This window comes from Ranitomeya variabilis, chromosome 1, assembly GCF_051348905.1.
Source record: "Ranitomeya variabilis isolate aRanVar5 chromosome 1, aRanVar5.hap1, whole genome shotgun sequence".
In the NCBI taxonomy this organism is placed as follows: Eukaryota; Metazoa; Chordata; class Amphibia; order Anura; family Dendrobatidae; genus Ranitomeya; species Ranitomeya variabilis.
This window is the reverse complement of record NC_135232.1, coordinates 80,337,346-80,349,213: the sequence shown is the minus strand read 5'-3', so window position 1 is coordinate 80,349,213 and position 11,868 is coordinate 80,337,346. Positions and strand designations below refer to the sequence as shown.

The 11,868-nt window shown below is 39.1% G+C and overlaps 1 protein-coding gene across 2 annotated transcripts in view; it reads right to left on the bottom strand.

The window, feature by feature from the left end:
- Positions 1–238: 238 nt before the first annotated feature.
- Positions 239–11,868, bottom strand: part of FGF10 (fibroblast growth factor 10) — a 135,173-nt gene continuing 123,543 nt past the window's right edge. The window contains exons 2-4 of one of the 2 annotated variants that reach the window (XR_013221320.1): positions 6,867–6,973; positions 4,852–5,544; positions 239–4,272 (exon numbers count right to left, since the gene is read on the bottom strand). Coding sequence is in view for 1 of the 2 variants with exons in the window: in XM_077285390.1 (XP_077141505.1) it covers positions 5,353–5,544; positions 6,867–6,973 (299 nt within the window). In the remaining variant the exon portion in view is untranslated. Of the gene's footprint in view, positions 5,545–6,866; positions 6,974–11,868 lie in introns of both variants that reach the window. The other variant, XM_077285390.1, reaches the window with a different exon arrangement.

The following is an 11,868-nucleotide window of genomic DNA, read 5'->3' as shown; positions in this document are numbered from 1 at the left end:
TTTAAATGTTTGTTGTCAAATATTGGTTATTGGGAAAAGTTTTTCTGAGAAGGATGTTATCATTTTTGTATTACAGAAATTTTATTCGAAATGTCTTGAAACAGATATCTGAAAATTCTCCCACATGTGACTATGGCAAAATAAAAAAAAACAAACAAACAAACAAAAACTCACAAAATATTCATAAAAGTTTGACACGGTATGAATGAGTAACGTGACACAGATCTCATGAACGTGTTATGTTATCAGCTTTATTGAAGGAAGACCGCACAATCTAACCATTTTTGCAATTTATGGTAAAGCTCCTTTAAAACAGCTAGCATTTAAATAAAAGATTTTACATTGGAAGTGCTGGTAAAAAGCATTGACTCAAATAACTTATCAAAACCACAAACGACCAATATTTCTAGTGGTTACATTTTTTTTTTTTAGTAAAAAGACACATTATTATGTATCTTATTTGTACCAAAATACAGTTTCCGAAGAATAAAAATAAAACATTTTTTTTTACAAGAAATTTGAAAATAAAACTGCAGCATCAATATAATCTCATATTACCAGGTAAAGTGTTTTAACAAATTATATTATTAGACTACATTAATCTTAAAAGGACACTGGGAAAATAAAAAATAAGAAAGACCTCTTGGTATGGTAGTGAGGTGTAATGATTGAATGCCTGTGGTGTGTATAGGACATGGGCTGTTCTCATCTGGCTCAAATAAATACTTAGGCTAGGCTTATACAACGTTTGGGGGTCAACACACATGGGGCAATTCTCCCCAAATTCCCAAATACTTTTATGGGCTGGTCCATGGAATTGTGTCCTTTATAAAGATGAGCGAACCTGAACGTGAAAGTTTGAGGTTGGTGCCGGACAGATAATGTCCGGTGCTAAACGCCAAACATGGACTTCTCCCGTTGCAATGTTTTTGGGGAAGTCTACGAGGAGAGAGAGAATTTTTCAGCTCAAAAGTTCAGGTCCCCATTGTTTATAAAATGGTTCGGGTTCTGGTTCAAGTTTAGATACAGTTTTGGTGCCCGAACCGAACTTTGGAAAAGTTTGGGTTGGGTCCCAGAACCAGAATTACCACGGGTTCGCTCATCCCTAGTCCTTCAGAGATATATTTGGCCAATATATTGGTGCCTGAAGATAGCTCATCTTTTCATTGGAAACTGATATGGCAATAAGCCAATTACTGTAAATCCGGTTTCTCTAATCCCTAGTGACCAACTGTTATCATCTCGGAAGTAAAAGTCATTCTGGGGCTCTACGTTCTGAAATCCTGAACTGGGAGCACTTCTATGATGAGCATTTGAGGATAGGGTTAGGAGGCTAAGTTTTGCTGCAGGTCTCGTTTCGCCTTTATCTGGGGTACACGTTCACCAAAGCATCTTGATAAACGCTTTCACCAAACGTGGTGTGAACCTAGCCTTATTCTACTTATTTGTGAAAGGGAATGCAATTTCAAAAAATACAACCATATTATGAAAATCTCAAGTGTTTTTGAAGAAATGGCAAAATTCTTACTCATAGAAAAAAAAATTTTTATTATTAATTTAGGCTTGATAATAAGGATAGGCTTACTATGTCTGATACGTCTTCTTCAGTATCGAATATTTTGTTTCCCCGGTTGTGAAAGTGCAGAAAAGTTGATTTTCTTCTTAAAAAGGAGAAATTGGGGACGTTTCACTATAGCTAGCGAAATTAATATTGTTTTTTTTTTTAATGCTCTACATAAAAGACTTAGGCCGGGTTCACACTGCGTTAGCAGCAGCCCGTTCAGCACATACGCTAACGGAATGTTGTTAACGCAAGGGCCGACGTTACATTGCGCTAGCGCAGATAGAGCATTTGCTATCTCTATCTGCGCTAGCAGTGACGTACCCAGAAACGCTGCAGCCCGCGTCTCAGGGTCCGTCACTCAATGATGGCACATCCCTAGCGCACGCCCATTGTCCGACATTGCAGTCAATGGCGGCCTTAACGGACTACGTTACACCGCGTTTATGCTGCGGTGTAACGTAGTCCGTCTAACGGACTGCCAGGACGCAATGTGAACCCAGCCTTATAGGGGCTGTTGGCCAGTTTTAGTGTCTCTTAAAAATATGTTGGATAAAAAGGAGTAAATCACAACTGGAAATTTTGTGAAATTGTAATAGCATTTATTCAATTGTATTTAATCTTAGTCATTTTATTATATGTACTTTAAATATAGATATATATTTATCCAATTTATGCCTGTTTTGAAAGAGAGTCTGTCAGCCTAAACTAATAGTATAAACTACTCGCTTAGACTTGTAGAGGATATAGCCTCTATAAATAATGGCTCTTTTGGTGCTCTCATCACTGCTTATATTGTGCAGAAACTGAAGTTTAATCAAACATGCTAATTAGGGTGCTTGGTGCACCCTGGGTGTGGCCGAAACTCTCAGTTTATCATATCGCTCACTGGTTTTCCACACCCTTGTCTCGCTCACTGGTGATTGACAGCACTGCGCTTGTGTGAGCCCCTTCTGCAGACAATGCTTATTCCAAGCAAGACAGCCCTGTGAATCACTACAGAGGGAGGCGAGGACAGAACGGGGCGCTCAGCCTCTTGGACACTCCCAGGGTGCACCGAGAACTTTAATTAGCATATTTAATTAAAGTTCACTTTCAGCAGAGTGGAAGCATCAATTAGAATACTAAAGGTGAGATTTATATAGGTGCTAAATCCCCGACAAGGCTATAAGTTTAGCTTATACTGTCAGCTTGGAGTTATTTTTATAGGGGCTATACCCTCTACAAGGCTTTACGCTTAGTTTATACTGTGATTTTTTAGGGTCTATATTCTCTATAAAGCTTTACACTTAGTTTATTCTGTGATTTTTTAGGGTCAATATCCCCTACAAGGCTTTACACTTAGTTTATACTGTCAGTTCGGGGTGAATTTGTAGGGGCTATATCTCAATACAAGGCTATGTGCTTAGTTTATATGCAGTTTGGGGGTGACTTTTAGGGGCTATATCTCCTACAAGGCTTTTCTGCTTAGTTTGTACTGTCAGTTTGGGGTGATTTTTTAGGGAATATGTCTCCTACAAGGCTTTACGCTTAGTTTACATGCCAGTTTGTGGTGATTTTTTAGAGGCTATATCCCATACAAGGCTTTATCTTTAGTTGATACTGTCAGTTTGGGGTGATTTTTTGGGGGCTATGTCTCCTACAAGGCTTTACGCTTAGTTTATATGTCAGTTTGGGGGGATTTTTAGGGGCTATATCTCCAACAAGGGTTTACACTTAGTTTATACTGTCAGTTTGGGGTGATTTTTTAGGGGCTATATCCCCTACAAGGCTTTACGCTTAGTTTATACTGTCAGTTTGGGGGGATTTTTAGGGGCTATATCTCCAACAAGGGTTTACACTTAGTTTATACTGTCAGTTTGGGGTGATTTTTTAGGGGCTATGTCTCCTTCAAGGCTTTATGCTTAGTTTATATGTTAGTTTGGGGTGATTTTTAGGGGCTATGTCTCCTACAAGGGTTTACACTTAGTTGATACTGTCAGCTTGGTTTGATTTTTAGAGGTTATATTCCCTACAAGGTTAAACGCTTAGTTTATATTATTAGGTTGGGATGACAGACTCACTTTAACAAAATCCTAAGCATTTTTTGGGGACAAAATTGCACTAAAAGTAAATAACTGTCTATATAAAGTTCTTCAACTGTATCCTGATACAGAGAATCTCTTTGTATATTCCACAATGATTTTGATGTAGAATTTAGATTGTAGGTGCTCATAAAACAACAGGCATTATATACTATATCATAACTCTACAATAGAGACCATTGGCTTATATTATCTAAAAGAGGCACATACTGTACTATAGTAAAAGCGGTAAATATAAAATTGATATAATTTCTGCCACAAGATAATGCTATATGACCCAGAGTTGTAGCTAGGCTTTCTTCCAGCTCTGTATCCTATTCCTGTAACTAATAAGGCAAAGTGGCTTATTGATACCCCCACTGGCACCCATCACCTTCCAGCCCCCCTAGCTATACCCCTGATCTGGTCCAATCACAATATAGTCAGTTGTAATAGGTTATTATCAGACACAGCAATGATATGGCGATGAACAGATGAGAATGTTACGTTGATGACGTCCGCACTTCCCAAGCCAATCTCAATGCAATTAAAGGTCCGTTCTCCTCTTATCTTGGTGACATCAGCTGTAATGCCGCTTAATTAATATGGCCCAGCGAGTCCCTTCTTTTAGGTCCTTACAAGCCGTAACTATAAAATGACCGTGGTTGAAAAAGAAAAATATAATAATTCATTGTAAATGACAGTAGTTAATGTATTACTAATATGAGTATGCTCTGGCATTCGATATCAAGAGACTTAATAAACTTTCACATATTCCAAAACCAACTGCGCCTCGATATTCAGGCCAAGCAGACAAAGTAGCCTGCCTTTTTGTTTTAGCTTTACACCTATATGACCAACTGATAAATAGTGTTGTTTTATTGTTTTTTTTCATATACCGTATATATATAAATGTCTCCACTTTTTATGTACTTATCACATAATATGATGTATAAGCGGGAAAAAAAAAACGAGTTATCATAATTGCCCTCATTCCCCAATGAAACCAATCAGAGCTTAGCCTTAACTTCTTAACTTTAAAAAAAATAAATGCTGTACTGTGATTGGTTGGTTTGGGAAATAAGACCATTTTTTCCTCTTGTTTTTGATACATGGGCCAGATTTTTAATTTTTTTGATCATGGGATTAAAACAGATGCAAAATTGTAGACACACGACTCAAACACTGAAGAGACACAGTAAACACGCTATTAAATAAATAACTTACAAAGGAACAGATAATGGAGAGGGGATGGTAGAGTACACAGGCATAACACGATTTTTTAGAAGCTTGATCATGTTTACACATCTTGATCCTATACATTCTTTTTGGGTGTCTCGTCAGAAAAAAATCATTATTACACTGTAGTGTTGACCCAAGTGCTTCCGGTAATTGCTTAGGCGGCTGCCTTCTCGTTGAATCATTGGGCCTCCATAAGCATTCATAATCTTGAATATTAGTCAGTATTCCATAAATAACTTTCCCAGCAGATCATCTGTCTGATTAATTCATATCCATGTATTGTAGAAAACAGATTCTTCAAGCTGAAAATTTAGTTTTTCCAACTGTAGTCACATCTATGACACTGTACCAACAAAAAGAAAGTCCTCAAATGTCCTAATACACTCGTGGTCCACCAAATAGCGTCTTTACAAGTGTTGAAAGTTCTTCAGAGCGTTCTTCACAAGACTGTAGTCCAAAAAAATACATCAAATCCTTCATGTAATGTTATAAAGGCATGGGGAGAAAATGGGCGTTCATGTTTTTCCTCCTCGTTCTTGGTCCTCTCTTTGGGGTTCCTTTGCCAGTTAGTGCCACAAACATTTGTCTTTCGTTATTTTTCCACGTAAGAGATGCATACGTGTTGTAGCCATTCTCCTCTATTCTCTCTCTTAGTTTACAGTCTATATTAAATTCTTTCTGTTAATATAAAGGTAAAAAAAGACATTAAAAATACATAATAAGAAGAAATAATCACAAAAAATCATTTTACGCACATGTAAACACTGTTCTTGAAAGTGTTAAAAGTTGGTAAGCACGTTCTTATATTGACATGGATATAGAATAGATTTAGGGGACATAGGTTGGAAATAAGACATGTGTTCATCAATTTACATCCTCTTTGAGACCTAGTTATTTGAGCCAAAGTTACCTTAGGTCATCAATCAAGATAACAGCCTTTTCATTTCTTACACTGGGCACATTGATGTATCCCATTTCTAAGGATAGGCTATCTTTGTAGAAAGGCTATATACTGCATATATTTAAAGATTGAACTAACCCCTTGAGGAAGCGAGATCTTAATATGCGAAACGCATGCTGGGGACGATGTCTCAGTTTTAGTTGTACAGACTGAATAACACTATGGGTATGAGCCTCTTTGCCATATGCCTATGAACTGGTACATGCACTGTATTTTTGTTTGTCTGCCATACGTTTTTGACTACTGTGTTCATGATCTGAAAGTTCTATGCATTCATACTTATTGCACTTATTTTTATAACAGTACATGCACTGCTCTGTTTCCAATATCCTGGATATTACCGTTGTTTATGTATGCTTAATTTTATTTGAATATTCATTAAATAATATTTTTTTTGCTAAAAAACACTTTTTGTTGTTGTATAAATTTATCTAAAGAATGTCTAAGCACGTTTTACTTTTTACATGTGGTCCACCAGGATGGGACAAATACCAGGCACTAATTAGATAATGCTCCTGAAATTTTTTGTTGCCACCTCACACTGTAGGTTTCTTTCACTTGATGGTAAAGTAAGATGTTACGATGTGCCCAGTAAAAGTAGCCTTAGGGTGCTTTTACATTGCGTTCCGGCACACCTGGCTAAAGGCCCCATCAAGGCTTACGTTTGAACCCCCCGCAGGTTCGGTTGTTCTTTATCAAGCTTGATAAAGAACAACCGTGTTCGAAACGCGTCGCTTGCTCCTGTTCCTGTCCACCATATTTTTTAAAATTGTTTTTTGATGGAATAAAGATTACTCTGAAAAGTTTACCAGAAGTTGAAACATTTTTTTTTGCAATTGCTACGCATGAGTGGTTGGCTCATGATTCCGTGCATGCTGGACTCCTATAAACTTCAACGGTGAGCTGGCATTATCCTTTTCTGTTTTCTGCAATGGTAAATTGTACCCTACATACTGTACATGCAAGAACCAATGTCGATGAATAAATTCAAACTGAAATATAAGTAGAAGAAAAATAAAAATACACGATAGTTACTTACAGAGCCGTAGACTTTGCCTTTTTTGCTCATGGCTAAATAATAATTGCTGTTGATGGCTTTGATGGCCACAATTCCCCCAACATCCACTGATGTTATCTCCAATATACCTAGAGTGAAGGAAAAAAAAACAAGAATATTTTGAGATACAAAGATAAAAAAAAATACAAAACCTGTGCTAATAATTGTGCTTTTATAGCATGGCAAGTACAAAGATCCAAAATGTTAAAGCCTAAGAATCTAATTATAATCTTATAATCTTTTTATTTTTATATAGCGCTAACATATTCCGTAGCGCTTTACAGTGTGCACACATTATCATCGCTGTCCCTGATGGATAGGGCTCACAATCTAAATTCCCTATCAGTATGTCTTTGGAATGTGGGAAGAAACCGGAGAACCCAAAGGAAACTCACGCAAACATGGGGAGAACATAATTCTCGCCATACAATTTCAATTGCTGTTGGCTAAAATTTCATTCAGCCAAACGTTTTCACTAATGAATTCCCCATAAAAGTTGTAAGTGGGAAGAAGAGAACAAGCTACTACCAGACAGCTGTACTATCTCCAGTGACTTTTCTCATTTCAGAGAAAGAGGAAATTCTTGATAGGTAGAAAGAACATTAGCCAAGCATCTCATACACATTAAATTGTTAGCCCATCTTGCTGAAATTGGCTGGTTAGGCAAATCTAAATGTGGCCATACATATTAGACTCATTAAACCAGATAGCTTTCTCTCCTGCCTTCCCAATACACATGAACATTCATCTCATCAACTCAACATTTATCTTATCTACAGGAAAAAGGATTAGGCGTTGAAACTAAAGAAACTCAATCCCTCTTTCTCCTAAACTTCCATACTCACAAAGTCGGATTCTCCAACCAAAATCAATGACTATATCATAATGTATATGGGAGCCCAAAGGTGGCCATACACATTAGATGAAAGTAGTTTGTTTGATGGTCGAACAACCATTGAACGAATGATTGTCTGGTGAACAGTAGTTATGTCAATGCAGCCATACACATTTTAGTCCATTTTGTCTGTTAAAGTCATTAATCCTGGCCATCCATGTTCAATGATCCTGATTGACCATCTTTCTGGGAATATTTATCCAGTGAAATATCATCGGTGAGTGAAAAATGGTTCGGCTGAAAAGATCAAACATGGCCGACTTAATTTCAGACGATGATGGTCTATCATCGTTCGGCTAAAATGATCTTTCAAATCCTAAGTTTTACTCATCGGCGCTTATATATTTGGTATGGACATCTTAAGTTTAGTAATAAAGCAATTTATTACATGATCTGCAACAGGAAAAATTAAATTTTGGAAGGTACAAATTGTCCAAAACTAACAACTTCTTTGATGTTTTTTTTATTTGGCAATAAAACTAGGGGAAAACAAGTTCTGTTCAAGAAGACATCACCATTGGTGAACTGAAACATGAGAGTACTGGACGAGAAAAAGAAACAATGTGAGTGCATACAGGGGCAAACCTAAATTCCAAGTCAAGACTCTCGGACACATGCATCCAATAGCTGCAGGCACATGGAACATGTTTTACTGGTGTCAATAACCAAGAGATTACAGGAAAGAAAACAGAGTTAACTAGTCACTTCTGCCAAGTCAACGTGCTGAATGCTTAACATACTTCGGCGGTGCTGCCTTTCACACTATGGTGTTCAGCCAAATCCACCAAACAAGTAACACGATAAACAGATGAAGTGTCGGCATATGTAAAACAGCTGTAATTCACATCTCTACGTACGTTATGGACAGTGCGCATATAATTGCTGTCATGGCAGACTATGGCCCCGGAGCACAGATAACACGGTGATCATTTTTTGGTCACATAGTGAAGGTGCTGCGCTAATCCTCTTTGGGAAGAAATATTTTAATAGCTTATTTCTTTTTTTATATCTAAAATGTAATAAAATGCAATGGCTGATGGGTAAAGCAGAACTAAACAATGTCATATGGAATTTGGACATCATTAGAGGATATAAGTTCAGCTCGAGAGGGCGTTATTTCCACTTTATTATCCTACCATATTGTAGTAAAACATATCAACACCTGCAACTTGTTTTTGCACATTTTTCAGGTTAATAAGAATGTAATTCAGTTCATTCATGCAAAAGATGTGATATTATATGTTGTTTAGGTGATCATAGTATCGGGTGTGTGAAAGGACGGTACTCAAAGACAGGGACGTCTCCAGGTCTATGCAGATCCTTGGGTGACGGGATCACAGTGGGCCCCAATTTTCTTTTGATTTTTTTTGTCTTGTCATTTAAGTGCTATAACATTTTTATTTTGCTGTTGACTTAACAGAAAAAATAATGTTAACTTTTTAGTACTTATTGTTATGGTTATGGTGATATCAAACGTATTTTTTAAAATGTTTTACTACTTAAAAAATTTTGAGATCTTTAACTTTTTTATTCTTTGGTCACTGCCATTCTAGAAACGTTTGCTTTTTGAAATATGAGCTGCAGTTTTATGGGTCTCATGCAACTTTATTATCTCTTTTAATACATTTTTAGGGGAGATAAAGTCAGCAAAAAACTATGATTATACTTTTCTTTTTGCACTCTTTGAATTGGATAAATATTATGATTTCAATAGTTCAGACTGTTATCTATATGACAATAATAAATATATTAATTTTTTAGCATATATTTTTGCATTCTACTTACATTATATTAAAAGGTGGGTAATTTGAACTTTTGTATATATACACTGTGTGTATATACTGTGTGTGTATATATATATATATATATATATATATATATATATATATATATATATATATATATATATTTATATACTGTATATATATTTATTTATTTTTTCTCTTTCTATTGTAGATCTTTTATTAGTCCAGCAAGGAAACATGGAACTCTTCAGGACCTCATCAGATCTGAAAGTCCAGAGTTCACTGCAAGCGGAGTTGGTTAGTGATGAGCGAGTATACTCGTTGCTCGGGTTTTCCCAAGCATGCTCGGGTGATCTCCGAGTATTTGTTAGTGTTCGGAGATTTAGTTTTCATCGCCTCAGCTGAGGGATTTACAGCTACTACCCAGCCTGAGTACATGTGGGGGTTGCCTGGTTGCTAGGGAATCCCCACATGTAATCAAGCTGGCTAATAGCTGTAAATCATCCAGCTCCGGCAAGGAAAACTAAATCTCCAAGCAGTCATAAATAGTCGGAGACCACCCGAGCAACGAGTATACTCACTCATCACTAGAGTTGATCTGATGATGTGGTGAGGCATGCATGGGTGATGCTGATGAGTGGAGGGACCTCGGAGAGGTGAGCGGTAAAGTGAGTATAAGTTTTCTTTTCTACTTTTTACATATTACACACTTCTCTGCAAATCAAAACTCTATGCAAAATCTGCACGAACAGGCAAATTCAAATTTTGTCTGATCTGCTCATCCCTACTGTTTGATACATCAGTCAAGCATATGACAACACAAAGCATAGATTTTCTTGTATTTGAAGTGGATGGCTTGTTTTCTTCAGTTGGAAATGTATTCTGATGTATACCCTTATGTTTTGTTAAATTTGCCATTGACATCTTATATTTGTATATTCCTTATGTTTACTTTTATATATTTTTATGTTGTCCCGAAAAGCATAGTAGTATGGAAATGAGTAAAGAGCATAATGCCCCATACCAATAATACGTAACATGGTCAGTTAAATATAAAACCAATAAATTTTATTAACAGAAGTACAAACACATAAAAAAACGAGTGTTGAGGATAAGGTGCATGACTACAAAGGACACCAAAAGGGGGGTGCACACATTCATAAAGTACAAGTGCAAAAGCACAGCCGTACATGGCATATAATAAATAACATGAAACTGGCAAAGGTGCATAAAATGTGTGCACACATACAGGGTGGAGGAGAGGGACAGTGGTTAAATGAAGTCAGTAACCCTATCCAGGGCCGCCATCAGGGCATGACAGCCATGACTGGCGTATGGGGCCCGGTGAGCAGAGGGGGCCCGCATCACTGCGTGGCCACTATTGACGTGCGGGCAATGGTTAACAGCCGCCGCCAGCCAGTCGGAGGCTGGCAGCTGACTTGAGCGGCCGCAGTGCGCAGTCGCACTTCGCCGGCGTCTGACGTCATTGTCAGCCGCCGGCGAGTGCGCCCTTCACCTGCGTGAAGGAAGAGAGGTGGTTCCCCGCCGCAGGAGCATGGCAAGGTAAGAACTCTTTTTTTTTTTTTTTGAGAGCGGCGATCCCAGGGGGGTGGGGCCCGGGGCAAAACGCTGGACACGCTGGGGCCCGGGGCAGAACGCTGGACACACACGCTGGGGCGCGGGGCAGAACGCTGGACACGCTGGGGCAGAAAGCTGGACACGGGCAGTATGCTGGACACAGGGGGCAGAGATGCTGGACACAGGGGGCAGAGATGCTGGACACAGGGGGCAGAGATGCTGGACACAGGGGGCAGAGATGCTGGACACGGGCAGAGATGCTGGACACGGGCAGTATGCTGGACACAGGGGGCAGAGATGCTGGACACAGGGGGCAGAGATGCTGGACACAGGGGGCAGAGATGCTGGATACAGGGGGCAGTATGCTGGACACGGGGCAGAATGCTGGACACAGGGGGCAGAATGCTGGACAAGGGCAGGATGCTGGACACAGGGGGCAGAATGCTGGACACGGGGCAGAATGCTGGACACAGGGGCAGTATGCTGGACACAGGGGCAGTATGCTGGACACAGGGGCAGAGATGCTGGACACGGGCAGAGATGCTGGACACAGGGGCAGAGATGCTGGACACGGGCAGAGATGCTGGACACAGGGGCAGGATGCTGGACACAGGGGCAGAGATGCTGGACACAGGGGCAGAGATGCTGGACAAAGGGGCAGGATGCTGGACACAGGGGCAGAGATGCTGGACACGGGCAGAGATGCTGGACACAGGGGCAGGATGCTGGACACAGGGGCAGAGATGCTGGACACGGGCAGAGATGC